This window comes from Acanthochromis polyacanthus, chromosome 7 (assembly GCF_021347895.1).
Source record: "Acanthochromis polyacanthus isolate Apoly-LR-REF ecotype Palm Island chromosome 7, KAUST_Apoly_ChrSc, whole genome shotgun sequence".
Classification (NCBI taxonomy): Eukaryota; Metazoa; Chordata; class Actinopteri; family Pomacentridae; genus Acanthochromis; species Acanthochromis polyacanthus.
The window spans coordinates 29,724,348-29,740,172 of record NC_067119.1 but is presented as its reverse complement, the minus strand read 5'-3'; the positions used below and the strand labels follow the sequence as shown (position 1 = coordinate 29,740,172).

The following is a 15,825-nucleotide window of genomic DNA, read 5'->3' as shown; positions in this document are numbered from 1 at the left end:
TGCACCATATCCACCCAAAAACATCCCAGAGAGTGTAAAAAACATAGCATATGTGCCAAACACACACTCACAACACATCTTTCTCCCTCACTTTACAATTTAAAATCTTTTAAGACACAAATTGAAATGTCCATAATATGAAAACTTTATGGCTTAAAGTTTAATTACACGCACCAATAAATGAATCTAGTTTTTTTTTTACCCTAAGTTTAATTTGTTGCTTCCAGCTGTTTATAGGAGTCTTTTCCCTGAGTTTGTTAAATACCTGCGGCATCAAACCACAACAGGATCCATATGAGTGCCTACAAAGACACATAACATTTTCATATAGCACCACTGGAAACTTCATTATATGTTTATAATCATAAACTATCCCATGGAGAGCAGATTAATTCACTTCTACACTGTGTGTTTCTTTAAAAGGGTCAGCTGTTAAACACAAAATCACAGTTTAGCTTGTTGCGGTCAGATATTTGTAAGTTTTTTTCCCTTTGAGTTTAATATGTGCTTCATCAAACATCAGCAGGATCCATATGAGTGTCTCTGAAGCCATGCATTAACACACAAACAACAGCTGTAACTAAATAAAATAAGCGATTAGTTATTTGGAAAATTGCCAACTGTTATTAGTTTAGTTTTAGTCATTTGTTTCTTATTGCATTATACATCGCTTAGTGTTTTGTCTAATTCCACATGAATGGCAACATTGAAAGCCTACGGGCATAATTTCTAGGCCATGACAAGTTTTTTGATCATAAAGTAAGATACTGTATTACTCATTGTTCTTTTGTCATTTTGTGTCTCATTTTTTTAATATTTTGTCGTTGTCTTGTTTTGTCGGATTTGCGTCATTTGTCTCTTTTTTGGCATTTTGTGTTTTGCTTTATTCATTATTTTGTGCATCGTTTTTGTGGTTTGTGTTTTTTTTGTCTTGCTTGTGTTGTCTATTTTTTAGTCATTTTGTTTCTCGCTTTTATTTTTGTCTCATTTGTCCATTTTTTTTCTCGCTTTGTAACTTATTTGTCTCTTTTTTGTTCTGACCTGTCATTTGTCTCATTTTTTTCATTTTGTTTCTCGCATTTTTTTGTCTCATTTTTGCAACATTTTGTCTTTTTGCTGTTTTTTGTCTAACTTTTGTCATTTTGATCATAAAGTAAAATACTATATCATTCAATTCCAGATAGCTGTGACTAAATGTTTTGTTTCTTTTAGATCCACTGCTATCTGTCAGTTGTAAAGTGTCGATGATAAACTGAGGCATAATATTATTGAAATTGAATTTATTTTTCTTAAGAAATTTCAGGTTCATGATGTTTTGTAAAAAGAGAATTCCTTAAAAGTGAAGATTTTCAGATCATACTTTTTTGCGCTAAAACAAAGAAAAAAATTGGAGTTGTGATTATATATAGGTTATTATGCTGTAATTTTATCAGTCGGACCCAACTGAGATCAATTTGAGCTGAATGTGGCCCCTGAACTAAAATGAGTTTGAATCCCCTGCTTTAACGGATCGATGAAACCAACAATGTTACAAATCTCGTGACTGAAAAGGACTTAAGTGGGTGGTTCAGGCATCCTCCCTCAGGAAATCAAACATGAAATTTTGTGCATTCAGGGGATTTTTACATTTTCTTCTGTACAGCTAGACTCTCAACTGACCCACAACAAATCAACAAATATGCATTAATCTTAATTACATAGCAGATACTTTTAACATACTCTTTAAATCCTGAAATGGATTAATATCCAACAACTACCAAAATAAAGAATATTCAGTCCCGATGCATTTGTGACGGACTCCTCAAGCTCTGCTTTTAGGAGGCACAATGACAGATGATTGTGTCTTTTATATACGCAAGCGATGAATGACAGTTAAAAATATATTATTGACATGTGTCAGCTGTCTGGGGGAATATTACAGCAGGCAAAATCCTTCTATTAAAATTACATTGTAATGAAAGGGTTAATGTCTAGTTTACACTGTAATAAAACTGTCTGTAGTTTATTTAAATAGTAAGAAATAATTCAACCTGGTCAGAATCATGAAAAACAGAAGAAACAGAAAGATATCAATGTGTTTATTAAATCATAGTTCATAAAACACCTTGGAATGTGAATATAACTGTCATCATATTCTCCTCAAAGATTGGTTTACTGACAAAGAAAGAAAACATTCTTTTTATGCGAGACTGAAAACATGGATCCAACTCACACGCTTCCTTATCAAAGTTACAAAAATGATCATTTACAGCAAAAAACTGCGGGATACATCTGCTATTAAGCAATTATTTAAGAGTACCAAACAATAAAAGGCGCATTTTTACTACCATTGGAAACAATGTCTACATGGCCTCTCCATCATCCAGTGCAGCGGCTGCAAAACACCAGTGACTGAACTTTCTATGCTGTGAAGACGCTCTACAAGTTTTCTTTGGTTTGTCAAAAATGAGAATTTATAAAAATGTTCAATAAATATTCAGCAAATAATAAATGAAAACAAGAGATCTGATTTCTTAACACGGTCTTCTCCCATATCAAACTTAAATTTTTCTAAAATTTCATAGATACACTACCATTCAAAAGTTTGGGGTCACCCAGGCAATTTCATGTTTTCCATGAAAACTCACGCTTTCATTTATGTGCTAACAACACAGGAGTGATGGTTGCTGGAAATGTTCCTCTGCACCCCTATGGAGATATTCCATTAAAAATCAGCCATTTCCAGCTAGAATAGTCATTTATCACATTAACAATATCTAGACTGTATTTCTGATTCATTTCATGTTATCTTCACTGACTTTTAAAATGGCTTTCTTTCAAAAATAAGGACATTTCTAAGTGACCCCAAACTTCTGAATGGCAGTGTATCTTCTGGTAAATAAAACATTTAATGCTAATGGTCAAAAGTCCACTGGTTTCAGCTTCCTCTCCTCCTTATCGGTTAGAGGCTGCTGGGAGAGGATTTTATCATGCAGGCGGTGGTGTTTGCCGATGCCCAGCTTAGGCAGACCTCGGTTCAGCCCCTCCAGCAGCACACAGGACTTGCACAGCGCCTGACTGGAGATGTAGCCACAGCGGCTGCAGGTTCCCTGGACGGGCATCTTCACCCCCTCCCGCACAGACAGGTTCTCCCCAGAGTGGATAATATCTATTATGGTGCTGGGCCGTATACTCTCCAGGTCCTTCAGAAAGGTTCGTGCGTAGCCACGATAAGCATTGGGAGAATAGATACATTCGGTAGAGAAGTAGTCTAACTTTTTGAAGTAAGCGTACAGAACAATCTCCTTCTCATAAGCATATTTCAGGGGCTTGCAGCGCGGCACGACCCCTTCGCCTTCGCTGGAGGTGGAAATGGCGGTGCAGCGGCGCAGTCGAGCTATGTCACCTCGCAAGACATTCATCAGAACAGTTTCTGCCACATCGTCAGCATTGTGACCTGTGAAAAAACACATTCAGTTACTCAAACAAAACATTCACACATCTTCTGATAGCAGGGGTCGTGTGCCAAAAGGCTGAGGACATGCCTGTGCACCAACAAGAGGGCTGAGTTAAACGCGGTTCCTCTCCATCAGCTTTTGACAAATGAGAGTGTTGCACATTCCAAAAAAAGACTCTGTATACTGTGAGCTTCATCCATTACTGGGAAGACGCCTTCAGATGAACACCTTTGTTAACAGAGTCATTCCATGTCAATTCAACAAATGCTTGTTGCACCACTTTCTCAGATCCTCCCAAAAATTTTTTTGGGCTTTATTTGGGTAATTTTATGAACAAATGCAAAGTATTATGGTTATAAACATACAGTATAAGCAGTAATGATCTAATCTAATACCCATAGTCAGTCCAAACTTAATCCTCGCCTATGATTTTAGGGTTTTAAACTACTAAAAAAAGCAATTTATACTCCTCTTACATGGTCAGAATTTTTTCCCCTTCCAAAACTTTTACCCTTCTGGTGAGAAAAGTATAGAAATGAATGAAAATAAAAAAATACTGGACTGTGGAATTTCCCAAAATATCCTTATTATTTCATGGGCGACTTTATTTTGGGTTTTTCATGCCTCTATTTTAGGACTTATTCTTGTGAAAAGACATTGAAAGAATGAATTTTCTTCTTTACTAATGAAAGTTGCATAAGGTAAAAGTTTTAAAACATTAAAATAAAGCTTATTTATTGATTTATAGGCTGTTGAACTCAGGTGTAGACCCAAAATAGCCTAACTTTAGGCATTAAAAAGTGCATGTGGGATACATGGTACGCGGTTCAAATTTTTTTTGGAGGAACTAGTATGTGTGAAGTATGTGTGAACTTACTTTCATATTTGTTTCTTGTGCCAAAGATGAGCAACTGCTGAATCAATTTACTATACATTTTGATCCTCGTTTTTGTTTTTAGGAACCATTTACATGACCAACTAAAGATGAAAGATGAATCTGAAGCATCAGCATCGTAGTATAAGTTACAAAGGGCATATCTGAAGTTAATTATTATATAGACATTGTTTTTTCTTTCATACAGTAACTGAATAAGAAGAAATGGCATCACTCCCAGACTGCATTCTCAGGACAGCCTCGGTATCGTATTTGACTTATCAGCTGAATTTGAAGATTTGCAAGTGAAATTCATGCACCCAAAAGGTCCCAGCAAGAAGTTCACATGGCCTAGAAAGGATGACGTAGTGTGGGTGCCTACAGCCCACATCCTCTGTCCAATCACTGCTCCTTCAACACGCCGTGGTGGACAGTACCACATATCTGGTGCAGATGATGGCCTGATTTCAGAGAAATTCAAGCAGTTCAAAGGACAGAAATAGTGGTGTGATAAGTTGGGGACAAATTACATGTTTTACATGGGACCTAAGGCAATATAACTCATTTTAACTGCAATATATTAGTTAGAATTCCTAAAAAAACGCCTATAAAACATAGTGCATTTCTTGGTTAAATTGGCCATGAAGGATTCAAGAAACAATGTTGATACTTCAGATATCAATTATTCGGATGTTTATTGTTATACAGACAAAGTTTCATGTTTCTACTCCATGTCCCACATTGGTTTCTGTGCCAATATATGTATGGTGTTTTTCAGTCTGTTTCATAAATAGGCATCGTTTTGAGGTCTAAAGAGACTAGCTAGCTCTTGGATATTTTTAGGTTAGAGAGAACTTTTAAGGTACTTTGAGATTTTTATAACATATGAACCTTGTTACTTATTAAAATTTGTGAAAAAAATGCCTAAATTCTTGAAAAATGCCATTTTCGCCAAATTTTTAAATTGCCCTGTACCACAGAGAAATGGGTATATTCATTCCAAATTTTTTTTTCCTGCTCTATTGTTAAGGTGTTTGAACCCTTCAGATCACTTGTAAGTCTATATCATCAGTCAGTTCCCAGTATTATCTTCCTAAATCAAGCCTTTCTACCTAACATATCAATTTCCGAGTGGAAAAATAGGGATTTAAATATTTTATAACTTAGCAAATAGCAATCATATGATGTTAAAACTTTGCAAGTAATCTATTCTTATGTTGGGATAGTTAAAAAAAAAGTTTGGAGATGATCAGAGGAGGTCATGCAACAAAATTTCCTCAGATTTGTTGAAATGAGATGGAATGACTCAACAATAGTCCTCTGAGCAGTAATGGTCCTTGATATCATTGCAGAATAAACAGCTTTAACTGTGAGAAGTTGCCTGTCTGCTATCTCAAAAAACACTCAACAACAGCAAACTCTCCTCATGCATTCACACTTCAAATCTCTGGAAGTTACCTGTGCATATCTTGTCCACTTTCAGCATGACAGCCCCTCTGTCTAACGCCTGTCTTCTGAACACTCCACAGAAGGTGCAGTTGTTTTTCAGTCCCACCTGCTTCACTATAGCATCCATAGTCCAGCCGTACAGCTCCTCGTACGACACAATCTTCAGCGGCAGCTCGTACTGTTGCTGATTCCTCTTCACCGTCTCCAAGGAGTCATCCCGGTAACCAGTGATTCCTTCATCCACCGAGATGAGCATAAGTTCCAGGCCGTAGTTGTATCGCTCATTTAGGAGCTTCATCACATGTGCGAGCACAGTGGAGTCCTTTCCTCCCGAGGCAGCAATTCCTACCGACTCCCCAGATTTGAAGAGCTCTGCCGCCACGATGGTCTGATGTACCTCCTCCTCGAAGGCCCAGAAAAAGCACTCTTTGCACAGCGAGTGGCCCGTCTTTGGACGCTTCAGCACAGCACGTTTCTCAGTACAGCTGCTGCACTGAGCTGGCATCTTGACTGATTGTTAAAAAGGACAATAACATTCAAAATTAGTAAAAACAAAAAACAAAAAATGTCCCCAAATATTTTCACATCAAAGCCCAACAAATACATGAACACAGCTGCATTTTCTTTGGTGTAGACACTTTAGTACAGCAGACCTACAGTTTTTAATGTCAGTGTCTTTTTCTCTTTCTTTATCACTTGTGTCAGACACCATCTTTCTGTAATGAAGCTGTGAACTAGAGTTTCAGAGATTAATCGATTACTTATCAACTAATAAATTAAACTGTTTTGAAAAGTAAATGTTTTTTAAAAAAAGCCAAAATACTCTGATTCCAGTTTCTTAAATGTGAATGTTTTCTGGTTTATTTACTCCTCCACAGCAGTAAACTGAATCTTTGGCTTGGGGACACAGTTTTCATCTGAGGTTGTGGTAAATACTGAGAGACAGGTTTTATTTATTTATCCTAAGTGACAACTAAACCGTTATTAGAGTTAGAAAATGGACTGATTAGTCGACAATGAAAGTAACCTTTAGTTGCAGGTATAATGGGCAGTGTGTAAAATAATTACACCTAAAATTTCAGTACTGCTAAATACTTTGTCCATACACTGCAAAAACTCGAGAGAGAAGAGAAAATCATTTAAAAACAGACAAACACAGAAAATCTGGCAATTTAACCATTTTGATAGCTAAAATACAACATCCAGTAATTCTAGTCAGGCTGGGGTAAATGATAACCTTCACTGTACTAACAAATGTGCATCTACTGTCCTAAATCCTTCATTTATTTATATTTGATACCATGATCCTGGGATACACAATGCAATGAGGATACTTTATACAACAGAAGGTTTCGGCTAACACGTTAAAACATATACTACCTGAGAAAGAGGTGAGTATCCTGTAGAAGCATTTTAAAGCATTCCGAGTTTAACTCTATATCAACTTCACTTATGAAACCAGCAGACATTTACCTAGTAAACAGGGCTAGCGAGCTAAGCTAAGCTAAGCTAAGCAGTCGCATTTACAGTACATAACATTTTCATACCAATGTTTCCGACGAACCGAAGCTTTAAATGAAGATGTCCGGATAAAGAACAATAGATAAACACTCTCCAAGTAGGGTTATGCTTATTCAAATAACATAGGTGTCACACAGCATGGAACTGCACGCTGTTTCATCATGTGTTAGCCGGAAAACTTCAAGCCACTTCGGCTTTGAGTCTCCTGTAGCGCAGCCTAGTGGTGGGAGGGGGCCAGTGCGCATGCGTCAACTCTACTATGGATCTGATAGGATTCACTGTGTTTGACATCACTGAAAATCATTTAAGTATGGTGTGCTAGTCTGATATTTGGCTTAGAAGTCTAAAAAACTTGTGTGAAGAGCAATGCAGAGGTAAATCACAGGACCATGTGAGGTGTAAGCAACAAGGATTTATTAGTTTGCTTCAAAGAATGTCACTACTGCAACAGCTGCAATAGATATCAAAATGCCGTATGGTGTAAATGAAGGACAAGGAGGTGTTTGCTGCTGGAAGGGAGCAAGTTTGCCGAGGTCAGGATTCATGACAGGAAAGAGTCACAAGCTTAGTTGATGGGGTGAAAAGCACCCCTCTGATGCCACTGCATGTCTCTGATGCGCCGAACCGACTGGATCTGAGGGAACTGGGCCCCGAACTCACTGTTGTCCTTATATTCTCCCTTTTCAAACAGGTACTGATAGCCTCTGTATCCTGGATACTGATAGCCCACCCAACTGGTGCACCCAGAGCACAGAGAGGGAAAACAAATGTCAGCAAGTTAGAGGGCAAAGGATGCTTACAAGACACATAAAGGAAGATGTTTTCTTATCAAATAACATCTGCTGGGAGGATGGACTCACGTGCCACTCTGGACGCGAACAGAGGAGACCTTCTCCTGGTATCCATGTGCGTGAAAGCTGGGGACATCATCATCTATGATTTCTATCTTCTTCCCTGCAAATCCGGGGTTTTCATAAAGGACAATCTTGTGCTCCTGGCTGTCCTAAGAAAGCAACAAAACGACGTGTTAAGCAGCTGGTGGGATGCAGCAGTGAATCTGTATTAAAAAGTTTGCATTCCTACCACTTTAATTGGGCGGAATGCAACAATGGTGTCACTACGCCTGCTGTTGGTCCAGGAATCCCAGCGAGGATACTCCCCCTTCTCAAACACATACTGCTCCCCCTTACAGTTGGCCTGCTCGTATCCCACCCATCTGAAACAGAGGAGGAGGAGGGCTGAGGTTACAGCAGGTGCTCAGCATAGAAAGAGCTAATCTGTTCAGCACATATTAATCTGTTTTGCAGTCCATTTTCTCCCTCACAGAGCCAACCCTTCCAGCTCTGCCTAAATCATTTCCTAGTTCTCTGTCTGCCTCTGACCCACACTCACGGTCCACACAGCACCAGTATGGAGCCCACTTTCTCCACGCCTGCTTCCTGGAGGTTGTTACAGGGACCAGTCAGCTCGTGGCAGCGTCCCTGGAAGTTTTCCTGCTCATAGATGACCAGCTGTGGAGGAAAAAGGAAGAAAATATGAATCTGTGAAAGGTCGTCTGTGAATGCTGTTGAGCCGCTGGTCGTGTGTTAATCTGATGTTTCAGGTGATCCAGAGTTGTAAATTGTGATTAAATTGCTCTCACCTTAAATGCACTGGAGCCTGGCTGCTGCTGCTTGGATGCAGGGTTCTGGTGGTCTGTGGCCATAGCGAACGGGTTGGCAAGGATGAAACTAAAAAGAAAAACAGACAAAAATAGAATTATATTGTTTTAAATATTGATAGCAGTCTAAATTATTCTAGAAGTTTTGTTTTTGTCGCTAAATATAGGCAAGCAGCTGTTAATTGCACTTTAAAATATTTTGTTATCTGTTGTTTTCTCATACACATATATGCAGAATCCCTCTTCTTCCAAAACCAGTTAAAACAGTTCACAGACCTACGATAAATGTAATAAAATGTGATAAAATTACACAGTAAATATAGTGGCAAAAGGAGGATATTTCATGATAAAAACAAAAAATTATATAAAATACAGCATGACGGACGTGAACCCCTTACCAGTACCTGTCTGTGCCAGTGTGTTTGTGATGGCACGACGACCTCAATATATACGGGACGCCCAGGGGTGGAAACTCTGCCAACAGTACCCACAGTGTCCAAGTCGGCCTGCAGATCGGCCTGCCATAGGCCCAGCAGACTGAAATGAGGGGTGACTGTGTAGCCTCCCCCCACCCCGGGGTGTCACACTCCCACAAAGTTATTTCATTAGTTGTCAGTTTTGTCCAGCCAGTCATTGTTTGATATTCACATGATTCAGCACAAACAGTGCCAAGAGTCACACACCTACAATGAGGGGGAGAGCGAGAGAGAGAAGGATTGTAAAAGATGGGTTTTACTGTGCAGGAGAGGTTCGGAATGATATGAATAACAGTGGAAATGCTGCTGAATGTTTCCACAAGTGTAGGTTTATTTTAATTCTTTCCTATAAAACTGTGTTGTTGTTCAGTGTGGAAATCCACTGCTGCTGCTGCTGCTGCTGCTGCATTTAAAGTCAATAAAGCGTTTGGATTTACAAACCTGTTGACCACATATGCCATCGTTCTCCTGCTGGTAGTAATAGGATGGTGAGAAGTATATGACGTGGGCTCAAGAATACAGTTTACAGACTTGTACTTTACTTAAATATTTACATTTTTTACACTTTTGTACTTAGTCTATATAACAATTCAGAGGATCTTTGATGTTTTTAACTTTACTGTATTTATCTGGAAACCAGTTACTTTATATACATTTTATATAAAGTCTACATTGCACTTATTATATTACATTGTAAAAGAATCAAACAGGTGGTTCAACACCTTTTTGCCCTGAGGCCCTTTGTTTTAGATGTCTGGGAGTCCTGTCAAACACATTTTCCCGCAGTTCAGACTTACTGTAATTGTTTTCACACCACATTGATTAAATGTCATAGTGTGTATAATTTATTAGTTACAGGGATTATTTTTCTGAATAAAAAAGTATTTTTATTCAACATGTTTAGTGTATTTTGCCAAAAAGGATTTGAAATAAATGTTTATAATGGAGTATTTCTTTTACATCATTTTATTAGGAGTTGGACTTAGTGAACTGAAATGTGGTATTTTTTTTACCCTCAAACTCTAACATTTGTACATATACAAGGTGTATGTCCGTGTGTGTGTGTACATATATATATATATATATATATATATATATATATATATAAATATATACACACACACACATATATATATATATATATATATATATATATATATATATATATATATATATATATATATACACACACACACACACACACATATATATATATATATATATATATATATATATATATATATATATATATATAAATGAGCAAAATTATATATATATATATATATATATATAGATATATAATTTTGCTAATTTTTTCCTATTATATTTGGGTTTTACAGGGCTTTGTGTGTGCATATCAACAGTCTTGCAGGCAACAACAGCTAATATTTTCTTATTTATTTAAACATGGACTGAAGGTTTTTTTAAAGCTAAATGTAACTTTAGGCATTTGTATAATATGTATATCTCTGTTTTAGTGGTGGGAAACCTGTTTTTACTGACACAATGTCCTATTTAGGTACCATTTTGTTGTGCCTGAGTATCATTTAAGTGTTTAGATGTTGTGATGCTTTAAATGTTTATTTTCAGTCTCTACAGATTTCTTCATAGTCCATTACATTTACCTTACAGCTTCAGATGTAAAACATGAGGTCATAAAACATATATAATACGTGCGTTATTATAGTTGTAACACAGAGAATCATGAGAAAGATCCTCAAATGCAGTGAGAAAGTGTCTAAATGACTCATGAGGGACACTTCAGTGAACATCAGCACTTTATCGATCTATTAGTCTCTCACAGAAAAGGGATCATGATGTCAGTGAGGCTACTTAATATCCACAGGTGTATGTGTTTTATGGTAATTCTGCCATGTACGAAGTTTATAAAAAAAATCAGATATAACTTTTATTAGTAAAAGTCTGAGTCGTTCTCCACACCTGTCGTTAGGAGGGTTCAGGCAACGAGCAGAAGTGATTTGTTCTGATCACTGTTTTGGCTGCACTGCACTCTTAAGCAAACAACTTAGCACCTGTTTGTTCTATGAGTTTTGTTCTGAGTAGTAAGGATCATTTTATGGGATCCATTTCATAGAATCAGAATTTAATAGGATCAATACTTTAAAAAAAAGCATCATGGCCACTTTGTGGTCACTTTTCTCTTTCCTGCAGCAGTCCCTTCATTAATTCAGACGTTCACCTATAAAGCATTACATGTTGCTTTCACTACATCATTGTGCACTATAGGAGCTTGAAAACTTAGTATCTACATCAAAGTTGATGGTTCTATCCCCATCCCAAGCTTCTGCATTTGGAACAAATAAAAAAACTGAAAATCTAAGCTGTGTTGGTATTTTTAAAGCACAAAATAACTGTGTGAGGAGAAACATTATGCAGCTGTATTTTATGAAGTCTTGCTGTTGGTGACAGAATGAACCCTACAGTTGAATCCCATTAAAGAATGTCTGGAAATGGCTTCTTTTACAAGCCAGGTGGCTGATTTGGGAAACAGTCTGGATTCAGGCAAATTTGCGTCTATGAATATTTGCGTGGCATGTTGCTGCTGACGACTATTTTGTCGGGATGTTGTTGTTTTCATAAATTTCATTACACCTAACTTAGACACAGGAAAAGATTGTACAACAGATCTTTGGTTAATTAATTGGGATTATCGGGGATTACAGGAAGGTTTTGTGATCAATAAGTGGCTGTACATTAAAGAAAAGTAAGATTTGAGGGAAAGTGAGTTCTAGCAATGTGACAATATGTTTGTACAAAGGTTCTGTAAAAGAATTTATGGATGCAAAAAGCAATTTGGCTCCATATTGCACTGCAGCCTTCTGGTGTATATCTTAATTATACGTGTGGAGCTTACTTCAAGAAGGCCTCTACAGTGAAACCCACAGATTTAAGTACAGGGAAGTGACCGACTTCCCAGAAATAGTCCAAAATACACATTGAGAATTATAACAATATAGCAGCAATCCACAGACTGACTCAACTCAGAGGCTCTCAGTAAATCCTGGGGATCCTAAACGATACAGATGTGAGGTAGTTAAGGATCACAGCTGGCCAATTGTGTTTCTCTGCAATGATTCATTATTAATGTAGTTGAAATGTGGGTTTGTTACACTATTCTCTGATGTGAACTGATTTGGACTCCACACTATGTAGAAGCGTGTGGAGAAAATGCTCCTCTTGACAATAAGGAGAGCTGTTTTATTGTTAAATATGACATCAACAGCTCCAAAATAACAGCCTGTCATCACAAAAAGAAATCATGCCTGCAGATGGAATCCATTTGGATTGTGCAATGCAGGTCTTGGCTCATTATTATGACAGAAGTATTATTTAACTAATCAAAGCTGTCTAGTTTTAAAGATGAATTTGAGTGAGACAGACGTGGTTATTTAGTTTCTAATGTTTAGCCGGTGGCCATTCATCACGAGGGTAATTAACCATCACATGCACAATGATGACTATGGAAGGAAATGCAGTGCACTCTGTTTTAATAGCAAGCATACATACAGCATGACATCATTTCCAATGCTGTTAAGCAGATGCGATCCACATATTCACTGGATAAGTCATGTGCTCCTAAAGCTGGATGAGGTTTTGAGCTGTCTGTCTAAAATAGGAGAACACAAGCATTAAAAGTGGCACAAGTGACTGAAAAATAAATTCAAAACACCTCTGCAGTTTATCTAGAGGAAAAATATCAGTCAAATTTGGCTACGTCATCTCCACTTGGATATCAGTTTAACATCTCTTATAGCATTTACCCCCCAAATCTGTAATTTGCCAGTTAAAGCCATTTCCACCACGACTTACAAGTATAACATCACCAACAAACTCCAGGTCAAACAACTTTTTATTCGCCACTGAAACATACATGGCACTCCTCACTGGGCACAAGCAGCATTTGCCATGGTTAGGTTAAGGCAGAGGGCAGGCACTGTCGGCAGCGTGGGGGAGGCTGTGGGAGGGGTTGGGAGGCAGGTGAGGACCCTGCTCAGCTGGATCCAGCTGCAGCAGGAGGGGCAGGAGGCGCTGGGGCAGGGTCGGGGTCCGGACCGGGGCCGGGGCCGGGAGCCGGAGCTGGGTCAGGAACAGTGAAACAGCCCCTCTTGTGCCACTGCATGTCCCGCACACGTCGGACAGACTGGATCTGAGGAGCAGGGGCCTCCCAGTCATTCCAGTGCTTGAAATCTCCTCGTTCGAACACAAACTGCCGACCTCTGTAGCCTGGGTACATGTAGCCCACCCATCTGGAAGAAGAGAGAACAAAAAAATGCGAGATTAGTCAGTGATAATACTAAAAAAATATATACTTGGAGGCTGGTGGGGTAAACGGTAAAAAAAAAAAAAACCCAAAAGAACCACCAGGAAGAAGGTGTGATATGGTTGAAATGAGGAGGGGTCTTACGTTCCGTTTAGAGCCTTGACACTTGCTACACGATCCTGAAAACCGTGTCCCCACAAACTGGGCACATCATCATCAACTATCTCCATCTTTCTGCCAGTAAACCCGGGGTTCTCATACAGGTGGAGCTTGTGTTCAGCACTGTCCTGTAGAGGAGAAACACAAACATGGACGCTTTCAAGTCACTCATGTGTCTCCAGCAGATGTTGACTAAGTAAAGCAATACTTTATAGTTTGTCCAAATACAATGGGAAAATGGAATATGTGGGCATCTCATATACATTTTTATTTTAGAAGTGATTTGTAGGTGTAGTGGCTATCACCCACCACTTTGAGTGGCCTTAGAGAGAAGAGGGAGTAGCTGTTCTGACTGTTGGTCCAGGTGTCCCAGCGAGGATACTCGCCCTTCTCTAGAATAAACTGCTCCCCTGTGAACCCATGCCGATCATAACCCACCCAGCTGAGAGGGGGAACAGGAGGAAAAGATTCAGTTTAAGTGACAAAGTAATTGGGCAATCTATTTACGTACTATGTTATTTATTAACATGAAGATGTGACTAACAAATTACTTACGGTCCCGACTCAACTATCACAGAGCCAACCTTTTCCAGCCCCTTCTCTGTCACATCTTTACACTCTCCAGAGAACTCCGCCTTGCAGCCCTGGAAGTTTTCGAATTCAAACAGCACCACCTGGATCACACACACGGAGAAGTTGTCCCTTTACAAACCAGTATTGAACCAAGACAGCTGGGTTTCTTGCAGTGTCCACTGGGGGAATTTGAGATAAAGGCCTCCATAAAGGCCTCTAAGTGCTACACTGAGCATCGTCAACTAAAGGTGATGATACAAGCAGAAAAAAAAGTAAAATCACTGAGGTCTGCCCACCAGAATACATCATAAGAAGAGTGTCAGAGTTTTGTTCAATAGCTGGACTCTACATGTGAGTAAATGTGCCTGTATAAATGTAACACTCCTTCTCTGATCAAACCAGGTTTTCATCTCCAGACAGACGGCTGTTTAAGTACCTTATACGTGGCTCCAGCTCCACCCTGGCTCTTCCCAGCAGCCAGCTGCTCTGGGGCACTCTGCTGCTCCGACATCCTCCTGGTCCACTGCTCCTCCACTTTTTGGCAGCAGCACACACACAAACAGAGCACCATCCATCATGCATGTACACACAGGCAGTCATATGCCGACAAGACGAACGCTCAAAGTCACTGTAACAACTTGTGTCAACCATGGATAGGAGGATTGTATTCAATTTGATGTAAAGTAGGAATAGCATGTCTGATCTTATTAAAGCTTAATCTGTTAAGTCTATAGTTACTAGAGTTCAATTTCAATCCATGACACCAAATCCTCCAAACCTGGATCTTCTCTGAAGAAGCACCATCTAATTCCACTGCACAGGAATGAATACACCAGTGTTACTGATTCCTATGTGTCCAGAACGAGGCTTTTACCTGCGTATGCCTGCTAGTAAGTGGTAGTGTCCCTCTTTTTCGTTGTCACTTGGTGTTTGGTGGGGTTGAGCCATTAGAGGGCAGGGACAGGGGGGGTATTTATGGTTTATTTCTGGCCACAACAGCAGAAAAGGGGGAGCTGTTGATACAGCAAGTCTGTCGCTCACATTGTGTCCGTAACGCTGCCTCTCAATAGGCAGCTGTGTTGGCACACGCTGCCCTGCCTGTCCACCCGGCTGCCAGCAAGCACTGTGTGCGGGCACAGGGAGAGAGAGCCAAGAGGATTCAGCAAACAGCCCTGCTCAGCACAAACACACACAAACACACACTCACAGGCTACACCCAGTCCCAACCACACACAAAAGTTTCTCCTACTTTTCTCTCAAACTGGATTCATATTAGAAGTAAACACTTACATGCACAAATACAGCGTCCTCCATAATTATTGGTACCCCTGCTTAAGATGTGCGGAAACCTTAAAATCTTCTTTTCCTTTCGGCTTTTCCCTTCAGGGTTCGCC

The 15,825-nt window shown here is 39.2% G+C and overlaps 3 protein-coding genes across 4 annotated transcripts; all 3 read right to left on the bottom strand.

Moving 5' to 3' along the window:
* Nucleotides 1-2,061: 2,061 nt before the first annotated feature.
* On the bottom strand, nucleotides 2,062-7,499 carry ctu1 (cytosolic thiouridylase subunit 1 homolog (S. pombe)). Its single transcript, XM_022196876.2, has 3 exons — nucleotides 7,308-7,499; nucleotides 5,770-6,270; nucleotides 2,062-3,436 (listed from the first exon to the last, which is right to left on the bottom strand). Exons 2-3 carry the CDS (start codon nucleotides 6,263-6,265, stop codon nucleotides 2,901-2,903), a joined length of 1,032 nt encoding a protein of 343 aa, XP_022052568.1. The 5' UTR covers nucleotides 6,266-6,270; nucleotides 7,308-7,499; the 3' UTR covers nucleotides 2,062-2,900.
* A 174-nt stretch (nucleotides 7,500-7,673) lies between these two features.
* On the bottom strand, nucleotides 7,674-9,435 carry crybb2 (crystallin, beta B2). Of its 2 annotated transcripts, none has more exons than XM_051950466.1 (6): nucleotides 9,346-9,435; nucleotides 8,924-9,011; nucleotides 8,674-8,792; nucleotides 8,365-8,497; nucleotides 8,142-8,284; nucleotides 7,674-8,015 (listed from the first exon to the last, which is right to left on the bottom strand). In XM_051950466.1, the coding sequence occupies exons 2-6, from the start codon at nucleotides 8,984-8,986 to the stop codon at nucleotides 7,847-7,849; spliced, it is 627 nt and encodes a 208-aa protein (XP_051806426.1). In that variant the 5' UTR covers nucleotides 8,987-9,011; nucleotides 9,346-9,435; the 3' UTR covers nucleotides 7,674-7,846. The 2 variants fall into 2 exon arrangements, with proteins under 2 accessions (XP_051806426.1, XP_022052569.1); XM_022196877.2 differs by having other exon boundaries at nucleotides 9,340-9,422.
* Nucleotides 9,436-13,270: 3,835 nt separating this feature from the next.
* LOC110953054 (beta-crystallin B3-like) lies at nucleotides 13,271-15,396 on the bottom strand. Its single transcript, XM_022196879.2, has 6 exons — nucleotides 15,306-15,396; nucleotides 14,868-14,965; nucleotides 14,414-14,532; nucleotides 14,168-14,300; nucleotides 13,844-13,986; nucleotides 13,271-13,685 (listed from the first exon to the last, which is right to left on the bottom strand). Exons 2-6 carry the CDS (start codon nucleotides 14,940-14,942, stop codon nucleotides 13,430-13,432), a joined length of 726 nt encoding a protein of 241 aa, XP_022052571.1. The 5' UTR covers nucleotides 14,943-14,965; nucleotides 15,306-15,396; the 3' UTR covers nucleotides 13,271-13,429.
* Nucleotides 15,397-15,825: the final 429 nt, after the last annotated feature.

Coding starts and splice junctions, on each gene's coding strand:
- ctu1 (XM_022196876.2), bottom strand. CDS start 6,265: ATGCCAGCTCAGTGCAGCAGCTGTACTGAGAAACGTGCTGTGCTGAAG. Junction 3,437..5,769: donor AGTGGACAAGATATGCACAG/GTAACTTCCAGA, acceptor GTTTTTTCACAG/GTCACAATGCTGACGATGTG.
- crybb2 (XM_051950466.1), bottom strand. CDS start 8,986: ATGGCCACAGACCACCAGAACCCTGCATCCAAGCAGCAGCAGCCAGGC. Junction 8,498..8,673: donor ATACTGGTGCTGTGTGGACC/GTGAGTGTGGGT, acceptor CCTCTGTTTCAG/ATGGGTGGGATACGAGCAGG. Junction 8,016..8,141: donor GTTCGCGTCCAGAGTGGCAC/GTGAGTCCATCC, acceptor TGGGTGCACCAG/TTGGGTGGGCTATCAGTATC.
- LOC110953054 (XM_022196879.2), bottom strand. CDS start 14,942: ATGTCGGAGCAGCAGAGTGCCCCAGAGCAGCTGGCTGCTGGGAAGAGC. Junction 14,533..14,867: donor GAGCTGGAGCCACGTATAAG/GTACTTAAACAG, acceptor TGTGTGATCCAG/GTGGTGCTGTTTGAATTCGA. Junction 14,301..14,413: donor GTGATAGTTGAGTCGGGACC/GTAAGTAATTTG, acceptor TCCCCCTCTCAG/CTGGGTGGGTTATGATCGGC.